Source organism: Leucopleurus acutus (assembly GCF_964270905.1).
Source record: "Leucopleurus acutus genome assembly, chromosome: 19".
Lineage (NCBI taxonomy): Eukaryota > Metazoa > Chordata > Mammalia > Artiodactyla > Delphinidae > Leucopleurus > Leucopleurus acutus.
In genome coordinates, this window is record NC_139161.1 from 20,142,486 (window position 1) to 20,155,072 (window position 12,587).

The 12,587-nt window shown below is 39.3% G+C and overlaps 1 protein-coding gene across 1 annotated transcript; it reads left to right on the forward strand.

Annotated features, from left to right (window-relative positions):
- Nucleotides 1-6,930: 6,930 nt before the first annotated feature.
- On the forward strand, nucleotides 6,931-10,975 carry KRT24 (keratin 24; the record flags this gene model as incomplete). The annotated part of the gene is given in 12 exon segments (XM_082860980.1): nucleotides 6,931-7,181; nucleotides 7,183-7,456; nucleotides 8,250-8,332; nucleotides 8,708-8,864; nucleotides 9,128-9,283; nucleotides 9,449-9,580; nucleotides 10,118-10,335; nucleotides 10,543-10,580; nucleotides 10,583-10,672; nucleotides 10,871-10,878; nucleotides 10,882-10,893; nucleotides 10,895-10,975. Coding segments are annotated over 12 exon segments (1,500 nt in total).
- Between the last annotated feature and the right edge of the window lie 1,612 nt (nucleotides 10,976-12,587).

Here is a 12,587-nt window from a genome sequence, read left to right on the forward strand (position 1 = left end):
AATTTTATTTTTTACTTTGTTATTTTTCTTTTTTCCTTTTTTTTTTTTTTGTCACCCCGGGCGGCTTGTGGGATCTTGGTCATGAGCCGGGGGTCAGGCCAAAGCTCCTGCAGTGGGAGCTCTGAGTCTGAACCACTGGACTAACAGAGAACCTCAGACCCCAGGTAATATTTATTGTAGTGAGGGTTCCCGGAGGTCCTCATCTCGGTACCAAGACCCAGCTCTACCCAACAGCCTAGAAACTCCAGTGTTGGAAGCCTCAGGCCAAACAACCATTAAGACAGGAACACAATCCCACTCATAAAAAAAAAGGAAAAGAAAAATGAGATGGCAAAAAGATGTCACAGATGAAGGAGGAAGGTAGAAACCTGTGAGACCAAATAAATGAAGAGGAAATAGGCAATCTACCCGAAAAAGAATTCAGAGTAATGATAGTAAAAATGACCCAAATCTTGGAAATAGAATAGAGGCAAGGATTGAGAAAATACAAGAAATGTTTAACGAAGATCTAGAACTAAAGAACAAACAAACAGACGTGAACAACACAATAACTGAAATGAAAAATACACTAGAAGGAATCAGTAACACAATAACTGAGGCAGAAGAACGAATAAATGAGCTGGAAGACAAAATGGTGGAAATAACTGCTGAGGAGCAGAATAAAGAAAAAAGAATGATAAGAATTGAAAACAATCTCAGAGACCTCCAGGACAACACTAAATGCAACAATATTCAAACTATAGAGGGTCCCAGAAGAAGAGAAAAAGAAAGGGTCTGAGAAAATATTTGAAGAGATTATAGTGGAAAACTTCCCTAACATGGGAAAGGAAATAGTCTCCCAAGTCCAGGAAGCACAGAGAGTCCCATACAGGATAAACCCTAGGAGAAACACACCAAGACACATATTAATCAAACTAACAAAAATTAAATTCAATGAAACAATATTAAAAGCAGCAAGGGAAAAACAGAAAATAACATAAAAAGGAATCCCCATAAGGTTATCAGCTGATTTTTTTAGCAGAAACTCTGCAGGCCAGAAGGGAGTGGTAGGATATATTTAAAGGGATGAAGGAGAAAAACCTACAACCAAGATTACTCTACCCAGCAAGGATCTCATTCAGATTCGATGGAGAAGTCAAAAACTTTTCAGACAAGCAAAAGCTAAGAGAAGTCAGCACGACCAAACCAGCTTTACAACAAATGCTAAAGAAACTTCTCTAGGTGGGAGACACAAGAGAAGAAAAAGATCCACAAAAACAAACCCAAACAAAGTGAGAGAGTGGCATGGACATATATACATTACCAAATGTAAAATAGATAGCTAGTGGGAAGCTGCCACATAGCACAGGGAGATCAGCTCGGTGCTTTGTGTCCCCCTACAGGGGTAGGATAGGGAAGGTGGGAGGGAGACACAAGAGGGAAGAGATATGGGAATGTACGTATATGTATAGCTGATTCACTTTGTTATACAGCAGAAACTAACACACCATTGTAAAGCAATTATACTCCAGTAAAGATGTTACAAAAGAAAACCAAAAACAATTAAGAAAATGGTAATAGGAACATACATATCAATAATAACCTTGAATGTAAATGGATTAAATGATCCAACCAAAAGACACAGACTGGCTGAATGGATACGAAAGCAAGACCCATATATATGCTGTCACCAAGAGACCCACTTCAGACCTAGGGAGTCAAGGAATGGAAGTCAATGGACTGAAAGTCAAGGGATGGAAAAAGATATTCCATGCAAATGGAAATCAAAAGAAAGCTGGAGTAGCAATACTCATATCAGATAAAATAAACTTTAACATAAAGAATGTTACAAGAGATAAGGAAGGACACTACATAATGATCACGGGATCAATCCAAGAAGAAGATATAACAATTATAAATGTTTATGGACCCAACATCAGAGCACCTCAACACATAAGGCAAATGCTAACAACCATAAAGGGGAAATCGACAGTAACACAACAATAGTAGAGGACTTTAACACCCCACTTACACCAATGGACAGATCATCCAAACAGAAAATAAATAAGGAAACACAAGCTTTAGATGACACAATAGACCAGATAGATTTAATTGACATTTATAGAACATTCCACCCAAAAGTGGCAGAATACACTTTCTTCTCAAGTGCAAACAGAACATTCTCCAGGATAGATCACATCTTGGGTCACAAATCAAGCCTCAGAAAATTTAAGAAAATTGAAATGATATCAAGCATCTTTTCTGACCACAATGCTATGAGGTTGGAAATCAATTACAGGAAAAAAACTGTAAAAACCACAAATACATGGAGGCTAAACAGTGCACTACTAAATAACCAAGAGATCACTGAAGAAATCAAAGGGGAAATTTAAAAATACATAAAAACAAATAACAATGAAAACACAATGACCCAAAAGCAGTTCTAAGAGGGAAGTTTATAGAAGTTCAAGCTCACCTCAAGAAACAAGAAAAATCTCAGATACGCAATCTAACCCTACACCTAAAGCAACTAGAGAAAGAAGAACAAAGAAAACCCAAAGTCAGTACAAGGAAAGAAATCACAAATAACAGAGAAGAAATAAATGAAATAAATGAAAAACAAAGAAAACAATAGCAAAGATCAATAAAACTAAAAGCTGGTTCTTTGAGAAGATAAACAAAATTGATAAACCCTTAGCCAGACTCATCAAGAAAAAAAGGGAGAGGATGTAAATAAATAAAATTAGAAATGAAAAAGGAGAAATCATAACTGACGCTGCAGAAATACAAAGGATTATAAAAGACTACTACAAACAACTATATCCCAATAAAATGGAAACCACGAAGAAATGGACAAATTCTTGGAAAAGTACAGTTTTCCAAGACTGAACCAGGAAGAATTAGAAAATATAAACAGACCTATCACAAGTAATGAAATTGAAACTGTAATTTAAAATCTTTCAAAAAACAAAAGCCCAGGACCAGATGGCTTCACAGGTGAATTCTATCAAACATTTAGAGAAGAGCTAACACCTATCCTTCTCAAACTCTTCCAAAAAATTGCAGAGGGAGGAACACTCCCAAATTCCTTCTACGAGGCCACCATCACCCTGACACCAAAACCAGATAAAAATATCACAGAAAAAGAAAATTATAGACTGATGAACATAGATGCAAAAACCCTGGAAAAAATACCAGCAAACAGAATCCAACAACATATTAAAAGGATCATACACCATGACCAAGTGGGATTTATCCCAGGGATGCAAGGATTCTTCAATATATGCAAAACAATCAATGTGATACACCAAATTAACAAATTAAGGAATAAAAACCATATGATCATCTCAGTAGATGCAGAAAAAGCTTTTGACAAAATTCAACACCATTTATGATAAAAAAAAAAAACTCTCCAGAAAATGGGCATAGAGGGAACCTACCTCAACATAATAAAAGGCCACATATGACAAACCCACAGCAAACATCATACTCAATGGTGAAAAACTGAAAGCGTTTCCACTAAGATCAGGAGCAAGACAAGGATATCCACTCTTGCCGCTCTTATTAAACATAGTTTTGGAAGTCCTAGCCATGGCAATCAGAGAAGAAAAAGAAATAAAAGGAATACAGATTGGAAAAGAAGTAAAACTGTCACTGTTTTCAGATGACGTGATACTATACATAGAGAATCCTAAAGATGCCACCAGAAAACTACTAGAACTAATCAATTAATTTGGTAAGGTTGCAGGATACAAAATTAATTCACAGAAATCTCTGGCATTCCTATACACTAACAATGAAAAATCAGAAAGGGAAATTAAGGAAACAAACCCATTCACCATCACAACAAAAAGAATAAAATACCTAGGAATAAACCGACCTAAGGAGTCAAAAGACCTGTACTCAGAAAACCATAAAACACTGATGAAAGAAATCAAAAATGACATAAACAGATAGAGAAATATACCATGTTCTTGGATTGGAAGAATCAATATTGTGAAAATGACTATACTACCCAAAGCAATCTACAGGTTCAGTGCAATCCCTATCAAACTATCAATGGCATTCTTCACAGGATTCAAACAAAAAACTTTAAATTCGTATAGAAACACAACAGACCTTGAATAGCCAAAGCAATCTTGAGAAAGAAAAATGGAGCTGGAGGAATCAGGCTCCCTGACTTCAAACTATACTACAAAGCTACAGTAATCAAGAAAAGTATGATACTGGCACAAAAACAGAAATCTAGGTCAATGGTACAGAATAGAAAGCCCAGAGATAAACCCACGCACATATGGTCACCTAATTTATGACAAAGGAAGCAAGAATATACAATGGAGAAAAGAGAGCCTCTTCAGTAAGTGGTGCTGGGAAAACTGGACAGCTACATGGAAAAGAATGAAATTAGAACACTCCCTAACACCATACACAAAAATAAACTCCAAATGGATTAGAGACCTAAATGTAAGACCAGACACTATAAAACTCTTAGAGGAAAACATAGGAAAAACACTCTGACATAATCCACAACAAGATCCTTTTTGACCCACCTCCTAGAGTAATGGAAATAAAAACAAAAATAAACACATGGGATCTAATGAAACTTAAAAGCTTTTGCACAGCAAAGGAAACCTTAAGCAAAATGAAAAGACAGCCCTCAGAATGGGAGAAAATAGTTGCAAGCGAAGCAACTGACAAAGGATTAATCTCCAAAATATACAAACTGCTCACGAAGCTCAGTATCAAAGAAACAAACAATTCAACTAAAAAATGGGCGGAAGACCTAAATAGACATGTCACCAGAGAAGACATACAAATGGCCAGGAGGTACATGAAAAGATGTTCAACATCACTAATTGTTAGAGAAATGCAAATCAAAACTACAATGAGGTACCACCTCACACCTGTCAGAACGGCCATTATCAAAAAGTCTAGAAACAATAAAGGCTGGAAAGGGTGTGGTGAAAAGGGAACGCTCCTGCACTGTCGGTGAGAATGTAAATTGATACAACCACTATGGAGAACAGTATGAAGTTTCCTTAAAATACTAAAAATAGAACTACCATATGACCCAGTGATCCCACTACTGGGCATATACCCTGAGAAAACCATAATTCAAAAACAGACATGTATCACAATGTTCATTGCAGCACTGTTTACAGTAGCCAGGACATGGAACCAACCTAAATGCCCGTCGACAGATGAATGGATAAAGAAGATGTGGCACATATATACAATGGAATATTACTCAGCCATAAAAAGAAATGAAACTGAGTTATTTGTAGTGAGGTGGTTGGATGTAAAGTGTGTCATACAGAGTGAAGTAAGTCAGAAAGAGAAAAACAAGTACCATATGCTAACACATATATATGGAATCTAAAAAGAAAAAAAAAGGTACTGATGAACCTAGGGGCAGGGCAGGAATAAAGACATAGACATAGAGAATAGACTTGAGGACAAAGGGTGGGAGGGGGAAGCTGGGGCATCGACATATATACAATGGAATATTACTCAGCCGTAAAAAGAAACGAAATTGAGTTATTTGTAGTGAGATGATTGGATGTAAAGTCTGTCATACAGAGTGAAGTAAGTCAGAAAGAGAAAAACAAATACCATATGCTAACACATATATATGGAATCTAAAAAGAAAAAAAAATGGTACTGATGAACCTAGGGGCAGGGCAGGAATAAAGACATAGACATAGAGAATGGACTTGAGGACACGGGGTGGGGGCGGGGGAAGCTGGGGCAAAGTGAGAGTAGCATCGACATATGTACACTGCTGAATGTAAAATAGCTAGCTAGTGGGAAGCAGCAGCATAGCACAGGGAGATCAGCTCAGTGCTTTGTGACCACCTAGAGGGGGTGGGATAGGGAGGGTGGGAGGGAGGCTCAAGAGGGAGGGGGATATGGGGATATATATATGCATATGGCTGATTCACTTTGTTGTACAACAAATAAACTAACACAGTATTGTGCAGCAGTTATACTCCAATAAAGATCTATTTTTAAAAAGCGATTCATATAAAATTTTTTTAAATAAAATAAAAACTAAAATAAATTCAGGGCATTCCCTGGCCATCCAGTGGTTAGGACCCTGTGCTTCCACTGCTGGGGGCATGGGTTCAATCCCTGGTCAGGGAACTAAGATCCCATATGCCCTGTGGCACAGCCAAAAAAATAATAATAAATAAATTTTAAAAGAAGTGACTCAGATCCCCTTCTCCAGCTATCAGAGAAATCAACATTATCTCTTTGTTTCTTAGGATTTGATTCTAAAGAAGGAAATTGGTATCATTATATCAGAGTCAAATTCAATCAGAAAGAAAAGCATCTTTGTAGCACAATCATCTAAAATCACAAACTTCAACAACCTTAGAAATATGCTGATTGAAGTAATCACAGAGAAGGACAATTAAGTAAATCTGAAACAAATGCTGATTCTAAAGCTCATTTCTACTTTAAGAGAACAATATGAACAAAAAGTCACAAGTTTGATGGGAAATTTCCATTCTGGTCCTAGTAAGTATTTTAATTACATCTGTTAATCTGGGGATGTGCTCTGCAACTGGGAAATCATGAAGCAAATTTAACAAAATTGCTCTTTCAGAAAAGAATTATCACTCATCAAAACCTCTGAAAGATTAAAACTATAATTCTGAAAAATAGTTTTTTTTGCTTTGGTCCACCTTTTTTTTTCTTTTTTTCTTGATATAGTAAATGCCCTGAGGCTCTGACCCAGCTTCAGAAAAAAAGCCAGTAGAGTGAATTCGGGAGGAAAAAAAAATATATCCAATTGAGGATGAGCAAAAGGGTAACAGGAATTAAGAACTGACATGGAAAAGGAATACCCTAAAAGTATGTATATAAGGGCCAAAAAGGCAGCTTGCAAATAGGTTGTTCCCGATCTCCTCTCCTCACCTGGACAAACCAATCCTTTGCAGGAACACCATGTCTTGCTCATCTCTAGTGTCCTCCTCCAGGGCTGGTGGCAGCAGCTTCAGCAGCAGAAGCAGAGGCAGTCTGGGGGAAGGCTCTGCCCGGAGATTCCGAGGAGGGGCCGGCAGCTGTGGCCTGAGTGGGGGCTCCAGCAGGGGCTTTGGAGGCAGCTTTGGAGGGAGTTTTGGTAGCTGCTCAATAGGGGGCGGTTTGGGAGGAGCTTCAGCCTCTGGGATTGGCTTTGGTGGAGGGGCTGGATTCGGCGGGGGGTGCTAGCGGAGGCTTCTACAGCTATGCTGGTGGTATGGGTGGTGGTGTTGGCCATGGGGGGCTTTTCTCTGGAGGTGAAAAGCAAACCATGCAGAACCTCAGTGACTGGCTGGCCAATTACCTAGACGAAGTCAGAGCCCTGGAGAAGGCCGATCTGGAGAACAAAATCAAGGAGTGGTATGACAAATTTGGGCCTGGGTCTGGAGTTGGTGGAGCTGGAAGAGATTACAGCAAATACTATCCAATCATTGAAGATCTTAGGAATCAGGTGAGACACTAGCCATGTCTGAATTTCTATTACTTCTGTAGCTTTCCCATTTATTCAGATCATGGACCATGATGGTGAATTTAAATCAAGGAATTATTTGAAAACATCTGTTTTGTTGTATATGTAAAATGGGACTTGGTGTGCTTTAACTATGACAGTATTGTATACACGACATCCAACCGCATTAATTTTGTTTGCATCTTACATTTGAGTATTTCTACATAAGAGTAAAATTTATACAATGCCAGGTAGCTGATTAACATAAGAGTGATGGCTATGAGTTGACACAAGCTTCATCTAATTATTTCGTGATTAATTCTGGCAGGTTGATGTATTTTAGTGTCTTGCTAGATTTAAATCGTCTTACAACTATTTTTCTTCCTAGAAAGTCTGGTGCAAATATTGTATGAGAATGTGGTGGAATCTAAAATGTTTAACCACGGTTGTATGGGAAGTATATTTTTAAAGACTTTTTTGGAAGTGGAATTCATGTTTCACACTGTTTCTGAAAGAGCCCATAGAACAACTGATCTTCCAAAGCATCAGAAATATTCAGAGGATTGTGTTCTGTAAAGCAACGTTCCAGGCCCATTCCGATAAATGTGCAAGTTGTTAATTTTTGCAGAAAGATGTCTAAATACATTAGGATTATCAATGCAGTGTCATTACTAAGCACATTTTCAAAGCAATTCACCTCTAAAAGCTAACTCAGGAGACATCTACTCTCACAGGTGGGCATGTAGACACAGGTAAAAGGCATCCATGATTTATTCACTATTATTGTCTTTTCTAGATCCTTACTGCCACTATTGAAAATGCTGGGATTGTTCTGCAAATTGACAATGCCAGACTGACTGCTGATGACTTCAGACTGAAGTAAGAAAAACGAAGACTTGAAAACAAACGTCCTAAGGGAAATAAAATTCAATCCCTTGGCTTAGTTTACTCTAAATTTTAAAGAAACCTTTTAGGGGATCAAGACCTGAATTCACAAACATCCCAAGGGTACATTTTGAAAACCATCATTTCACCAACGAGAAAAGAAAGGCAGCTTCAGGATGAAATTTTTGTTATCAAAAATATTGGCCATCAATAGAATTAATGTAAGGCTCAGATTTTTCTTTACAAGGGAAAAACCCCTAAGAGAAAACTTAGCCTTCAATGATCAAATTGCTCAGGGGAGAAAATATTTTCATGAATATAAAAGGATGGACTGTACTCTTTGAAATGGGCTGTACTGTACCCTTCCAGATACAAGAACGAGCTGCATCTCCGGCAGCCCGTGGAGGCTGACATCAATGGCCTGCAGAAAGTGCTAGATGACCTGGCCATGACTCGCTCTGACTTGGAGATGCAGATTGAGAGCCTCACACAGGAGCTGGCCTACCTGAAGAAGAACCACCGGGAGGTAGGAACACGGTCCACGATTAAATGACTGGCCTACAGAGTTTCCCCCACATCCATTCTATGACAGTAAATTCCATCTGGATGGATTTCCAACTTCTATAACCAGGGGAGAAAAGTAATGATGAGAAAATTATATGTGACTTTGTTGGGTTCTTTTTTTCCCCTTCAGTGTGCTAGTTTCAACCTTTTGTTGGCTTAAGCACATTTTAGGAAGTCATTGCTTTTCAGTTTTCATCACTCTGGTCTATTTTCCCTTCATGCTAGGAAATGAAGAGTATGCAACGAAGCTCCGGAGGGGATGTGACCGTAGAACTGAACCCAGGGACGGACCTGACTAAGTTACTGAATGACGTGAGGGCACAGTATGAGGACCTGGCTGAGCAGAACCACTGCGAGGCTGAAGAGCAGTTCAACGAGCAGGTAGATCATCACCCTGAGCCTCCGAGCCCTGCCCGCAGCCACACACACACACACACACACACACGCCACTTCCGCTCATCTCATCAGCCTCATCTCATCAGCCCCATCTCATCAGCCTCAACTCATCATCAGCCTGCAACGAGACTGCATTTCATTTGTATTCAGAGCGCATCTCTGCAAGCACAGATCTCTACCGATGCTGGTGCCAGGCCAGCCAGTTCCACCAAGAATGAGATCACAGAACTGAAACGCACTCTGCAAGCCCTGGAAATTGAGCTGCAGTCCCAACTGGCCATGGTTTGTGCAAAGAGCTTTTCAAAAATCTCCAGTGGAGCAATTCGGTTTTCTTTGCCAAGATGTTCCACTTGGCACATAATAAATGCAGGATTAGGGAGGACTGTATTGTGGTTGTTGAAAGCATGAGACATTCCAGTTAAAAGTAATATATCTATTTCCATAAAAGATTTTGTTTTAAAAAAGTAATGGCAACAAAAATTAAGGAAGCAATGATAGAGCAATAGAGCTTGTAACTCATGGAAAGTGCATTTCTCCTAGTATCTTATAAAATGTATTTTTTAAATCAACCAATGATTTATTTTCATCATGAAATTTTTATTTGCTTTTTCCCTTAGAAAAGCTCCCTGGAGAGATCAGCTTGGTGCTTTGTGACTGCCTGGAGGGGTGGGATAGGGATGGTGGGAGGGAGACGCAAGAGGGAAGAGATATGGGGACATATATATATGTGTAACTGATTCACTTTGTTATAAAGCAGAAACTAACACACCACTGTAAAGCAATTATACTCCAATAAAGATGTTAAAAAAAAAAGAAAAGAAAAGCTCCCTGGAAGGAACCTTGGCTGACACGGAGGCTGGCTACATGGTACAGCTGTCACAAATTCAGATGCAGATCAGCGGCCTGGAGGAGCAGATCTGCCAGATCTGGGGTGAGACTGAACGCCAGAACACAGAGTATGAGCAGCTGCTGGACATCAAGACCCGCCTGGAGATGGAGACTGATCCCTACCACTGCCTGCTTGATGGAGAAGGAGGGTAAATGAAAGTCAGGAACATGCTAAACGCAGACCTTGGTGTATTTACATTATGAAACCAAAAAGGGGCTTGGGGACCAGACTTGTATTTATAAAGTAAAAGAGTCCAATCAAATGACAGCTGCCTTCATGGGAAAGAGCCCTCTGCATGGAGGGTTTCTCCTGCCTTTGCAAACTGCAAAGGAAAACAATTCTTTTTTTTCTCCAGTGGTTCTGGTTTTGGAGGATGTGATTTTAGAAACTCGGGATCAGAAACATGGGGTCCAGAAACACCGGATCCAGGGATTCATCCATGTCTAGTGACTCAAGATCTGGAAGCTGTTCTGTCCAAGGAAGAGGTAGATATTTTTTTCATGTTCCTGATGATTTTATAATTGAAACGTAAAGGCACACATTGCTTGTCATATAAAAAGTGTATACCAGTGTTCACGTCATCTTACCCAGACAGAACATACTCAGCGAATGCATTTGGATTTCTCTTAATGTATATTTCTGTGACAGTTTCCAGACTGACATTGTGATTCTTTGATTTTCAGATCCAAGCTAGACTAGAGTGACTAAAGACCATCATAGAGGAGGTGGTGGATGGCAAAGTTGTCTCATCTCAAGTCAGCAACGTTTCTGAGATGAAACTTAAATAGGCAATTTCCAGATCAACAAGAGTGTCCTTCAGAGAAAACAATCTAAAAGACACGAATGAAGAAGTTGCATCAATCTAGCCATCTTTCCGGCTAACTTCGGGAAAAAGTTTCCATACAGAAATAGATGACTAACCAATTTTTCTGCAACTTTTTCTTTTCTTATTAGAATTCTCTTGAAAAAGTTGAAATGACAGCTTTGCTCTAATTGTTTCTATGCTTCAATAAATTTACTTTTGCAAGTCAACTAAATTATTTCTGAATATTTTTAAAGAAATGCAATATTTTACCCAGAAATGAAGTTCTAGATTATGATCTAGCTGCATTACCGTTACAAATAATAATGTACACATTATTCATTATTTACATAGTGTCTTCCTCATGAGAATGAAAATTATAGTCATTTTGTATGTGGGAATTTTTTTTTTTTTTTTTTTTTTGTGGTACGTGGGCCTCTTACTGTTGTGGCCTCTCCCGTTGCAGAGCACAGGTTCCGGACGCGCAGGCTCAGCGGCCATGGCTCACGAGCCCAGCCGCTCTGCGGCATGTGGGATCTTCCCGGACCGGGGCACGAACCCGTGTCCCCTGCATCGGCAGGCGGACTCTCAACCACTGCGCCACCAGGGAAGCCCCTGTATGTGGGAAATTTTAACATCACATTAGAACTTAGTGATAGCTGAAATTAGACCTCAGTGTCCCTAAAACTACAGCCAACAGCTTAGCCCACAAAAAAGGATGAGATTGAATAATCAGTCTATAATTAATTAATGTCTAGTTTCTTTATGTCCATCACTGAACTGACTATTTCATGAGATAAATAGAAACATAAGAGACTTCCCTGGTGGTCCAGTGGGTAAGACTCTGCTCTCCCAGTGCAGGGAGCCCAGGTTCGATCCCTGGTCAGGGAACTAGATCCCACATGCCGCAACTGAGACCCAGTGCAGCCAAAATTAATTAATTAATTGGTTAATTTAAAAAAAAGAAACACAAGATATACCTCCTACTTCAAGAAGCTTACATTTTAGATGGAGAGGAAAGCTAAAAACACAAAGAAGATAGCAGACAATACAGGATGTTAACAGTGAAGGGCTTGATTCCACAGTATCTACCAGAAGTGCTGCAGGAATCTGACAGTGCACATTTGCAGAGCTTTTAAGAGACTGGTCAAAATAAAAGTCTTGGGAAAGAAGATGGGATATGTGATATGGTGCCAGACTTCCGAAAACCTTGAAAGTCCCAAAGGGAACAGATGCTCAGATATTTGCTCCCTTGTCAAATCTAGCCACACCTCTAACCAAAACTTGTCACTTAGCCAAGCTGGTGTTTCCTATTCCCACTCTCCATTGCTGAAGTCTTTTACCCCATGGGTGGTCCACAGAGCTCTGTCTTGTCTTGCTTGGGAGACGAAGCCTGTTAAAGTAGGGTAGGAGGTGGTATAGGTCAGTCTCAGGAAGAAACAGGCAAAGGACAAAGCCAGGCTGGGTAAGGACTTTCCCACTCAAGGAATTTAATATGACCAGACCACAAATTAGATCATCAATCCCACAAGCCAGTCCTTAAGAAAAGGACATGGGACTTGGCATAAAAACCCAAATTAAAAATTACAAAAGAGTAA